The sequence below is a fragment of the Dunckerocampus dactyliophorus genome, chromosome 4 (genome assembly GCF_027744805.1).
Source record: "Dunckerocampus dactyliophorus isolate RoL2022-P2 chromosome 4, RoL_Ddac_1.1, whole genome shotgun sequence".
NCBI classification, from domain to species: Eukaryota; Metazoa; Chordata; class Actinopteri; order Syngnathiformes; family Syngnathidae; genus Dunckerocampus; species Dunckerocampus dactyliophorus.
Genome location: NC_072822.1, coordinates 24,850,342 through 24,862,623, shown reverse-complemented (window position 1 = coordinate 24,862,623; position 12,282 = coordinate 24,850,342). Strand labels below are relative to the sequence as shown.

The window sequence follows — 12,282 nt, the reverse complement described above, 5'->3', positions numbered from 1 at the left end:
CGTTGCTTTCCTCCATTTTTGCATATTTTCACTTTGGTTCTTCTGTTTTCATATGATATGTTATAATCCTATTATCAAGGGCTGCAACTAAGCATTTTTTTAGTTGATTAATCGGAACCCTGTTGTTTCAATTAATTGATTAATTGATCTTCCACACCGTGCTGCCGTCCTGCTGCCCGGTTCCCAAAGTCTTCTGCATACCGGCAGACGGAGAGTTTGAATGCTGCTGTGAAAGATCGCCGTGGCATTTTAGCTTTAGCTGCTTTAGCCTTGATTTAACAGTAGCTAATGTTGGTTTAGTGGTGACGCGAGCGGCGTTCTGCGCATGCGCATCAGTTATCCATGTATTGTACATAACATTGCATTGCTTCAGTGTGAATTTGAATAAACTCCAACGTTGTATTGTATTTTAAACCATCTGCAATGTTTTAATGGAAGCTTAGGTTAGCTTCAGTGTATATAGAGATCCTTTCACTGTGTGAAAATACAGACACACAGCAGTCAGATAAGTGAAAAAGGAATTTCACTTTCAGCAACTGTACAGCAGAGGGCGCTAAAGTCAAAGCAACTGTCTGACCCACAGACGGCTATTCTAAAGTCTGCTTGTGGTCAATTTCTGTCTGGTCACAGACTTGTCATTGTGTATAAACCGCACCCCGATTTTTGGCGTCTTTCCGGTGGAAAAAAAGCTCGGTTTATACACCGTGATTTACGGTAATTGGAGGAGAGAATAGAAAGCATACTTGTAGAAAATGGCTGCAATGCTGCTTCTGTCCACCAGGAAGCCTGACCTCCACTGACAACCAATAGGTTGACAAGCTCGTTGTGAGTGCCCTGATAACCTGTGATTGGCTATTGCCAAAGAAAGAGCTACCGCTTTCTCACTGACTTGTGAGGGCCACAATTTAAACAATCAGTAGTAATTCTGAAGTAAAGGAGTTGTCACAAGATTAGAATTTTGCCATAAATTAGCAACATCGTTGTATAAGCCGCAGGGTTTAAAGTTTAATTTTAAAAAAGTAGCGGCTTAGACACCGGAATTTACAGTAGGGGTTTGGTACCAAACATATCAGAAAAGATGCAAAAACGCATCACTTTTCCAAAGTTAAACATGAGGTGTATGAATATCTTGTTATGCCTAAAACACAAAGATAATAGGTTGGCTTTCATTGATGACGAAGGAAATTATTAAATATTCACATCTGAGAGACTGAAATCAGAGGATAGTTAAATTAGTTTTTAAATAACAAAAATTATTAATTGAATCCCAAAATAGTTGTTGGTTAATTGCATAATTGATGAATTATCGATTCATCTATTAATTGTTGCAGCTCTACTAGATAATTTGAGCTTTCGTACATGTGCAAATCTTTCTTTCTGTGGCTATTGATCTAAATGGGTGCAATTTGTTAGTTGCTGTAGTAGAATCCATGATGAGTTAGCCAATACAAATGGCTTGTCATCATAAGTGGAATTGATTGAAGTTGGTTCCACTGTGTCTAACTTCTTAGCAGATCTGTAACAATTAATCGATGGATTGATGATTAATTGATTAAGCAAATTAATTAACCTCTAATTTGGTATTAGATTTTTTTTGTAAATATCCTCTGATTTCAGCCTCTTATATGTGACAATTTTTAAATTCTGATGTTACTATTTAGCATATCAGGTTGGTTTTAGCCTTTTTTCACAAAAAGAAAAATATCAAAGTGGCGCCCCGCATGCTTTGATTTTTCAGTATGCGGCCCTCAGTGGAAAACGTTAGGACACTGCTCATGTACAGGATGTAATACTGACAAGAATCAATCCTGTCAACGTGATTGTTGCATTGTTCTCACAGAAAACACATACAGCAGTGTGTGGATATTTTGAGATGTTACATGTGGAGGAATACACGACTACTCATTGACATGTAATGATGCTATGCATGACTGTTGCAGAATGATTAAATGCATTAAAACTGAAGGTGATTGGTTTGTACCTGCTACTTGTGTTTTTCTTGCTTTTGTTCTTCCTTTTCAAGCTCTCTCTCTCTCGACTGCTAATGAAGGGAGGCATGGAGGCATAGCCATGTTCAGCTTCTGCAAGCACATAAAAAGAGTGGTCAGATGGACATTGAGCCAAACCATGACCAAAATTCAAACTGCGTGCACAAAAGGTTCATTTCAACCTTTTTTAGCATTCAGCTGACATTTTTAAGGCTCAATGGTAAGCATAAATGAAGCATTCCACGCCAAATCTTTGCATTGTATTTTCTACCCTCAGCCTGGACAATGATGTCATCTTGAACTGGAATAAACCCCACTAACAAACCACAACAGCAGGAAAGGAGGGGCCAGTGTGAAAACAATGTCTCCAGCAAACATCACATTATTAACAAAAACAAAACAAAGAAAGAAAGAAAATGCGCTACATGCAACGCAAATGTGACTTTGCTCAAGTGCACGACAGTCATCGCAAACATTGATGACTATTGATGTCTGCATTTTACCCGGTGAGTGGTGCACCCTAGTGCACAGTTCTGCAAAAATACAAACCGTATTTGAATATATGGGTTCGTAATGGCAAATAATAAAGGGAGAAATGTGAATCGTCGCCGCTTTGACATAGTAGGTAGGTGCACAAATAAGGGGGAGGGGAGTCGCTGCAAATTTTCAACAGGATACAAAAAAATAATTACAAACAAGAATAAAATGATACTTTACCTCGTTCCCTCCGGTCAAGATACTCGGCTGCTTCGATCAGCATCTGCACCATTCCGATAGCCGTCATGTTTAGTAATACCACTGATATTTTCAACACAATCCGATGAGGGTTTGTTGTACACAACCTGCTTCTCGTCCCAATACAGAAACGTTCTTAAACTCTGGTGCAGGCTTCTTTGATTTTGTTTTTGCTTTTAAAGGCAAATGATTTTATTGCCGACGATCTGTCGAACGGATAATGTGCAAGTTAAAATGTGCCAAAGGCAAGCGCTTGTTTTTCTCCTGGTGTCCTCTCTCAAATGACAGCAGAGTTGTTTCAGGTGAGAGGCTAGCTTTACTGTTCAAGCTAACCCTTCACTCTGTCGTTCGAGGTTACTGTCACTAGCACCCCTGCTCCAAAAACACCCACAAATATCCGCCTCCTTAAGTGGTTACAGAGTAATTTGGTCTTTTTAAAAGTTCCCCCCGCGATATCACCCAACCTGTCACATCAGTGATATGTCGCTGGAGTCGTAGTGGTGTGCTAGTTTATCGCTGTATCGCGTTTTACCACTAACATCACTCTGGTTCCTAAAAAATGACTTGTGTATATTTGAACGACAGCTAATAATTGTATTTCGTGGCAAAGCTTTGTGTATGCTAAAATATTATTGGTTAGCGAACATAGAAACTCTGGACTTCTATTGGGCATTCAGTCTGTCACTTATTCGAATAGCACGCCATTCGCTGAAACCGAAGACCGTGAAGGCCATTTTGTTTCACGTCTACATAAAAGTGTAGCTACGCAGATCCACAATGGACGCTGTTACGCTAGGATCCAGTATTGCATCCTGATTGGTTAGAGCCAGATAAAGCCACCAACCATTGGCCGTAATCGCCTCTGGCTGAAGTGACACGCCCTCTTAACGTGGTGTTTCGTGGTGTATGATTGTGATTGGCTGTTGTGGTGTTGTTGGTCTCGTTTCCTGATCGATGATTCGTCAAATTCACATGCTGTCGCCCAAGTGGTACCTCCTACAAATTATATACACTCGGGAAGACACAGGTTTTAGATCAATTTGTTCCAGGTTCAGTTCTGCAGTAGTAGTCACACAGCTATTGTGAGGACGACCAACTGCTTCAGTTTAAAAAGGCAAGAAGTAAAGAAGGGAACCAGGTTTCGACTTTCTCAATAAAGACACTGCAGACATTAAAAATGATTTTATTTAAATGGTTTCACACAACTAACTACTCTCTTAAGTCATGCCAGGACAGCTTCAGTCCCCATGTTTGCAATGGATTTGCATCATAACATAAGCACTACCATTTATGAATCATAAATGTACTGTATATACAAAAGCATCCCACACAAAAGATTGCAAAATAACAAAAAGCAAACCATCTATCCTTGTCAGGTAATTCAAAAGGTAAGTTTCAGGAATATAGCGGCAAAGATGTTGGAACTTTCATGCGATGAAGTCCAGCGGTCTGTTGAACCCACCTTTTCTGTTCATGTACTGCCTAGAAAATAATAATAAAAAAAGAGACAAAACATTACATCACTGTTACCCTCGCAACACTCACAGGTTACATCATCATGCACCAATAGGGAAGCCAGACTCTCTGCATAGAAACACCTGCAGAGGTGATTGGCTCCACTAGCAGCGATAGCGCTTCCTGTGAGGGGAAAAACAACTTGACATTTTGAACAGCAATCTGACCAGCGGGCGGAGATTCACGTCTGATGAGTAACATGACATCCACTCATGACATGTAATCAAATGTGACAGCGTGTCAAAAATAGCTCTACTCAAGTAGAAACATTTGTTTATATGCTTGCCATACCTGTATTTTCTCTTCATGGTCACATTGACAGCATATGCGTTGGTCGATCCTTCACTTTTCTTCCCCTGATTGAAGACAAAAAAAAAATTGTCTTTCAAACGATCCTCAGGATAGTCTCATGGTTCAATTTTCGGAGGAAGTTAAAAAACTATTGATAAAATAAGGGAAAATGTGAATGAAAATGTGTATGCTGTCTAAACCTTTGCAATGTAATGAACTGACAAAATACAGAGAACACATTTTAACAAATTGTAGACAGCAATACGTTAACATACAATCTGTATGCCTCTGCTAATTATTTCATTTTTGATAACAGAATGAATTCAATTAAAACTTTTAAGAACAGACTGCATTCTTGTCACCCAATAAGCGCTTGTATGCTGGTAATGGCAGTATCAACCATACATTCATTTATGGCGGCCCGTCACAGACCACCGCCTTGTCATGCTCACTCACAAACACATTATAATGGGACTGTCTGTGTAGGTTGTCATTACAATTCCGTACAGTAGATAGTAGGGGTGTCACAACACACTGAGCTCATGAGACAAGACGATACGCGATACTGGGTTCACGAGAATGAGACAAGAATTTAACATTACTTTTAAGAAAACTAAAATGGCAGAATATAGGACTGGACAAACAGACATTTATATTTTTCCCCCAAGTGCTCCGACCAAAATGTAATCCAATTCTTCCCATTCCTGAAAATGTCGTCCAAATCCATTCAGAACTTTTCAAGTTATTTTGAACACAAACAGATAAACTTGCTTGCTGGAGGTAATAATGGATTAGATTTTATATAGCACTTTTCAAGGCCCCCAAAGCGCTTCACTATGAGGTGAACCCATTATTCATTCACTCCTCAGTCACATACTGCTGGTAATCTACATCTGTAGCCAAAGTTGCCCTGGGGTAGTCTGGTGGAAACGTGGCTGCCAATTCGTGCCTACGGGGCTCTCCGACTACCACCATTCATACACCAGTGTGAGCAGCACTGGAGGTAAGGTGGATGAAGTGTCTTGTCCAGGGACACAACATCAATGACTGGGTGGAGCAAGCGAGGATCGAACCGCCAATCTTCCAGGTCTTCCTCCTCTGCCTCAAGAGACACTGCCGCTCAGGAGGCCCATTGTCTTAACTTCTTTCCACAAAAACAAACAACAATGATAAAAGTTTAAATAATGACAGCAGTTGTAGCTGCTGCTGCTGCTGCTACTACTAATCATTTATATTGATGTATAGTTATGTAAAGACACATGTAAAATAGATTGCAGATTGCAGTCAATTTGCTTATGTTTAACAATAAAAGAACTACAGTTCCCATGATGTCTATTTCTGACTAACACATGTTTTGATAGAAGCCATATGCAGTGATCGTGTTCTGAGCTGACAAATCTTATGTAACTTTGATCAAATGTGGAATTACTACAGCTTCTGCTTGGACATTAGTACCACGGCAGCTGTTGAACTCTGATGGAAAAAAAAAAGCGGCCACAAGTTGCAAGTGACTGACGCTGGGAACACCATTGGCTGGATTGCCTGCTGCAAAGCACTTAATGTGCGGTTCCAATTCTGCCTCACGCATTGCCACCTCCATATTACATCTATTATCATTCACAGAAGTGATGCCATAGCTCACAGTCTGACTGCCCTGCTCCCACGAGACAGCTCTTCTCTGAAAAAAAAAAAAAAAAAAGAAATTTCTGCAAATATAGACCTACCAATCTTTAAGAAATGTTATGAGCACTACCTCCACAAGGGCCAACTTGAAAAATGTAAGGCTCAAAGGACATATTTGTTTAGTTTTGTAAAAAGCCCATTGTGCTTGGCAACTTTCTTCGTAGCAAGCGAACAATGGTAATTAAAGAGCAAATGGGCGTGTTATTGCAGCTGGAACTAAACTAGAACTAGACTATGTGTTACAACAGTCATTTTATTGCACATGTTGATCCAAAAATCGGAGGAGAAGGCCTTTGTGGAGGTGGGCTGTACACGAACAAGTCATATACAGTATAGACAGGAAAGAATTGATTTTTTTTGGAGGTGCACATCACGCTATGTGCAGAGACTGAGCTTGAAACTAAAACCTGTGAAATGCAACAAAATGCGTACCTGGAGAGCAGCAAACAAACATATTCAATGCGTGCAGTGTACAAAAAATGCATACATGTTGGCAATTAGATGTGTGAGCTATTATTTTCCATGAAGAGCAGTGACTCAGCAGTTATACGAGCATTCTTTATCAAATTTGCACATCAAACACACTCACCTTACTGGTGTCGAATGTTGAAAATCCCATCAATTTCATCATCTCAATTTCTTCTTCAGTTTTGCCTTGCATGTCCTCAGCTGTTAAAAAAAAATTATTTAATTGAGTGGAATTCCATTACTGGCGCCTATGTGTCTCCAACAAACTATCCTGTATGAGGGGCTGTCGTATACTGAGGGGCTATCCACACGGACACGTTTCTAGGTATTATTATTATATAAGTATTTTATAATTTCAGCCTCTCATTCACATGTGAACGGCATTCTGGGTGACCTGAAATGGTATTTTTTGAAAACGGCTTCCAGAGTGGGTAATCTGAAACACCGGCTTGTAGTTGCCGTGTAGACAGTGCTACACGAGAAAGATGACGTCATCGACCCACCGCCACCTTGTCGCCATCACGTAATCAGAAGTGAGCTTTGACGACAAGCCAGCATAATATCTGAATATTTTGACGGACAAGGCTCACCTCAGTCGACACTCTCTTGGCGACGGACTTACGCGATAGCGTTCTTTCTTCTTCTATGGTTTGGTGTGTCACGTGGTTCAGTCCATGTGTGTGTTCACGGCGCCACACGTAGGTGTGCCCAGTGTATTACATAGTGTTCAGTTGTTTTCCCATCTGGGCGCAACTATTTACTAATCCGGCACAGTGAGGATGCAACCTTTTTTCAACTCACAAAAACATTCCCGTGTGGACAGAGCCTGAATGTCAGCACGGTCTGATACCTGATATTTGAATGGGCTTGGATGACTTCATGTCTTTACGTTCATCTTCGCGTCTGTCTTTTTGTCTCAAAGGAGAGATTGAGGAGGAACGATGGCGTCGGGGAGACCTGCAAAGGAAAAACAGACAGTTGCCAGACAGTTTATGACAACTATTGAGTGCATCTCTGCAAGTGTTGAATTAATACATTTCACAGTTGGTTAAGTTCATCACAGTTTATGTAGAAAAAACAATACAGTAGATCCCCGCTATTGGCTATTAATGGTGAAAAAACCACAAGTAATTGAGACGCCCATACAAATGTCTATTTTGACACTAACACAAACCAACAGGACGTCTTCAAACCAGCACCTCTCTGTGCAACCAAAAACCTAATATGTAATACATGCAGAACACGCAATATAATTGCACCACACGAACGACTCGGGTATCGAAATTAATGCTTACACACTAATATACTGCACATGCAATACTGCTTTCTACTGATTGATAACCCGCAAGGCATGTTAGGCAACTTCCTGTTGGCAAGTGTGCACGTGGGCTTTCCAGTGTGGCTTGCGGGTTACAAATTAGCACAAAATAGTATTGCTTTGCATGTACATTGGTGTGTAAGCGTTTGTTTGGATTTAATTGGATGCCAGCATTGTCCGTGTGGTGCAGTTACATTGTGTGTTCCACATTTGTTACTTGTGTTATTTTTGGTTGCACCGTGAATGAGTATACAAAGCACACCTCTGCAAGCAAGTTTAAGTTTGCCTCTGTCTACTTTCTATGCAATTCAAGCTATAGCAATGTAGGACAAATTAAATGGGTTTTCTAATAGATGGATTGTCAATGATAAACCAATGCGACTGGCTTTCCGGTTTGAGAAGCGAGAGATCGGGTTGCACCGGTAGAAGCCTCCTGGATCGCTAAGAACCAGCCATAAATCCTTAGATTAATCGATTGTGGAGACCTGCACCGGGTATCGCAAGACTAGCAACCGGATGACAGTTCGTCTCTTAAACAATGCAAGAGCCTGGGCTGCCGGAGAAAGGATTGCCGCGCATTCACCGTAGCTTACAGTGACTGCAGACGAGAATGGATGTAAATAGTAGCAATGCGTACATTATAGCGATCTAATTTATCAAATATTTGGTATTGTGTAAAACGAAGACAGGAACATTACATTAAAAACACTCAATGAATACAGAGCCACCATCCACCAGTACGAGCCTGAAGTTTCTTTTGCAGAGAGAAGATTATATGTCGCAGTTCCCTAGAATTAACTTGAGGTTATGCACAAATCCAACAAATAATCACGTTACCACTCAATAACGTTATCAAATCTTACCTTTATGCAGTCCCACATAGTATCACCATTTGGGATCAAATATGAGGTGAAAGAAATATACAGTATAGTAGTCTATTTGTGCACTGTAGGATAAAGTTAGATGGTGCGTTCAAGGACCGTCAAACAAAGTGACACATGTCGCCGCTTGCAACAAACAACAAATGCAAAATTGTGGGATTTCTAAAATAAAATAATGGCCCACATTTCCTAAATTTATATCCATTTAAATAAACTTTGATGTATTAAAAAAAAAAAAAAAAATCACTATTTTTTTTAATTAATCATTACGCCTGAAAATTTGGACGGTTGGGGACCCCTGCCTTAGAGCATGCTTTGGGATATGATGTGCTCTTTTACACATTTGAAAATACTGTAAGAATGCCACTTTTATACAATTGGCTTCTTTATTTTATAATGTAAGATTAATGTCTACATCAACAAACATTAAACGTAGAGGTAGAACAGTGAAACTACAAATAGCTACGGCTGCGCTTGTCCAGCGTAGGCCATATCATCTTGCTATGTGCTTCACAACTTGACCATCAAACAAGGCACCACCACTCCTCGCAGAGCAGACCAAAAATGTGTTATTCCTTATTTATTTATTGGTGATTCACATGCAGCAGTCTGTGCCAGTGACTTGCTGATTTGCAGTAGAGTGTTTGTGATGTTTGTCAGTTGACTTTTTAATACTTCTCTACTTCAATTTAGGTGTCGGAGTAATTCCTCTTCCTCGCCATCTTTGCTATGATTTTGGGGAGGGAAAAAGTCCAAATGTACTTTTTTAAATCCGATTCATCAATTATTGTGAAAAAATAATTGACAGATCAATCGTTTATTAAAATATTCGTTAGTTGCAGCCCTAGTTTGTACACTGTATCGAATCGTTCTGTTTTTAACAGATATCCCTTTTTTTCATCGCATCGTAACGTGTGTATCTAGATTCGAATCATCCATCACAAAGAGATTTACATCCCTAGTTTTCTACCAAATAAACAGCCTAAATATAGACATTATAAGCACAAAATGTTCCACCAATAAAAAATAATGTGGTGACAAAAATCTGCAAATTTGCAGGGTCATGAATGCTGAATGACAAATATGTGGGTATCCATCGTATATTGAAACTTAAAACTTCCGTCACCTTGATCGCCTCCTGTGAGGAGATCGGGAACGACTTCTTCTCCTGTCTCTCTCGCGATCTCGATCCCGAGACCGATCTCGCTCCCTTCTCCTTCGATCGCGTTCTCGTGAAGCGGAGCGGGAACGTCTTCTCTCTGTATGAAATACAATGAGTGAATTACACATAGGAACGTGAACACAGAAGGCAAAATAACACACTAGTAGTACAGTCCCTTGTTTATCGTGATTAATTGGTTATGGACCAGACCGCGACACGTGAAATTCTGCAAAGTAGGATTCAATATTAATAAATGGAATATTTTTGTCGTTAGAGCATAGAAAACCTGTTTAGGACTTTCTAAAAACAGTTTTTACCATTTAGAGCCCTGTAGACATGAAATAACACCCCTACAGTCACCTTTACACTCCTATTATTTTTTGTTTAAAACACATTACTCAATTTTAATGCGCAGGCTACGGATCACTGCTGGGACACGAGACGGCCGCCGCTTTAAACATAGCATGCTACCGAGCTAACTACTTAGCCTCCAATTTGTTTATTCTAAACTTAGGGTTTTCAAACAGAGTGGGGAAGAAGGACAAATAATAGGGTTGTGTCTGTCGTGAACGAATCGGCTCTTTGAAATGAAGGACAGGAGCTGGTTGGAGTCGTTGGGAGTCAATTAGTTTTTCCTTGTCTTTTTTTCTGTCAAAAGTGGGTGTCATTGGTCAAGATGTGTGGCGGCCTCGCTGTGTCCACACTGAGCAGGGGGAGGGGCGTGATTAAACACGCTGTGGTCCTCTTAGAGCAGATTCGTTCATGCACGGAGATTTGACCTATTTTGAACCAATTTGTCTATTGAGATGGGCCTTTGTTTTTAAAATATAACATTATATTTTAATATATTTTTGTAGCTGTTCATTGAGGTTTCAATAAATGTGCATGTATTTTTTACATTGGTAATTAATTTTACACAATACACAATAATATAATTTTGTAATAAATCAATTTAAGACAACAATAAATTTTAGGAGCTCTTTTTGGTGAAGCGAGCTTAAAGAACCAGCTCTCTAAAAAGAGCCAAAATTTCCATCACTACAATGTATGACGCCAAAAACTTACCACTTCCACACAAAATGGGAGGAGAACTTTTTTTTCCACTATTTCATGTCAGACAGGCCAAGGCTGAAAACGTCAAAGTCAACCATAAAACAGCAGTCATTTATTAATTAATTTTTGAAAAAAAACACAATAGAGTAAGGGAGCAATGTAGTGATGGATTACTGTAATTAGATATTGTATATGCAGCAAATGGGGTACATGCAGCCTTGACGTTAGCAGTCAAACAAGAAGCCGTTGTAACCTGTATTGAAATTGTTCTATTATAAATTTATTTGCCAAAGACTATATTGTGATATATATCATTGATGTATATGATTGAGGCCGTATCGCTCTAATTGGTAGACTTAATTGGTGGACTTATTTATTTTCTTTCCTTTGCTACCTGATGTGATCAAAAAGAGAATTGCCACTAGTGACCAATTTCTAAGTTCTTTAACTGTGATTGCTTTGGGTTTGGATCATTTCTGCGTTTGGACCTTGTTTGCACTTGCCAGCCACCGTAGAATTCCCAATGGCAACAAATTGTGTGACGGTTCTTGACACTTCTCGAAGAAACATTCACATCCCTTCGCAAGAACAGTGATTGGCACATAACCATTATAGAAGACAAAAGTAAAAACACACTTACCTTGCACATTAAAATACTAACAACTATGTCATTTAATGGCGCAAAACACCGGTGGTTTCAAACAAGAAGCTCATTAACAGCTGCTTTTGTGTGACAAACATTATCACACCGTCCATTAAATACACGTAAGAAATTTACACATATATAGTAATATCAATATAGCAGTGCACTTCTTGTAAGTACTAGTGCTTAATCCTTGTTTTTTTTCTAGAATGTTGGCTACTTATGCTAAATTACACACTCAACACATCACGAAACGACATCCAGTTTCTTACCACGTCTTGGAGGAGTTCGACTCCTGCTCCTTCCCATTTTGAATGGTCGGATAAGTAAAAAATTGAAAAAATAGATAAACGAAGTACAAAAAAGAAATTACGGTTATTCAGTCTAGTTTTTAGGAATCTAGCGTACTTGGTTTTTAGCTAATAGTCATCGCACATCAACGAAACTTCCGCTTTGTCTTACACCTACTTCCGCTTTTTTCCCTACAGCGCCTCCTAAGAGTCGGAGGTATACCTGTTGTAAGACAATATTAGTGCCTGTCGGTT

The 12,282-nt window shown here is 39.6% G+C and overlaps 2 protein-coding genes across 4 annotated transcripts in view; both read right to left on the bottom strand.

The window, feature by feature from the left end:
- The window catches only part of mxd1 (MAX dimerization protein 1), a 35,812-nt gene extending 32,493 nt beyond the window's left edge, over positions 1 to 3,319 (bottom strand). For both annotated transcript variants that reach the window (XM_054773260.1, XM_054773261.1), the window contains exons 1-2: positions 2,706 to 3,319; positions 1,982 to 2,081 (exon numbers count right to left, since the gene is read on the bottom strand). In XM_054773260.1, coding sequence (XP_054629235.1) covers positions 1,982 to 2,081; positions 2,706 to 2,772 — 167 coding nt within the window. In that variant the 5' untranslated portion in view covers positions 2,773 to 3,319. The remainder of the gene's footprint in view (positions 1 to 1,981; positions 2,082 to 2,705) is intronic.
- Positions 3,320 to 3,890: 571 nt separating this feature from the next.
- Positions 3,891 to 12,219, bottom strand: snrnp27 (small nuclear ribonucleoprotein 27 (U4/U6.U5)). 2 transcript variants are annotated; one of them, XM_054773898.1, is made up of 7 exons: positions 12,010 to 12,219; positions 10,006 to 10,138; positions 7,531 to 7,637; positions 6,802 to 6,881; positions 6,172 to 6,207; positions 4,530 to 4,594; positions 3,891 to 4,205 (listed from the first exon to the last, which is right to left on the bottom strand). In XM_054773898.1, the coding sequence occupies exons 1-7, from the start codon at positions 12,044 to 12,046 to the stop codon at positions 4,151 to 4,153; spliced, it is 513 nt and encodes a 170-aa protein (XP_054629873.1). In that variant the 5' UTR covers positions 12,047 to 12,219; the 3' UTR covers positions 3,891 to 4,150. The 2 variants fall into 2 exon arrangements, with proteins under 2 accessions (XP_054629873.1, XP_054629874.1); XM_054773899.1 differs by lacking the exon at positions 6,172 to 6,207 and having other exon boundaries at positions 12,010 to 12,218.
- Positions 12,220 to 12,282: the final 63 nt, after the last annotated feature.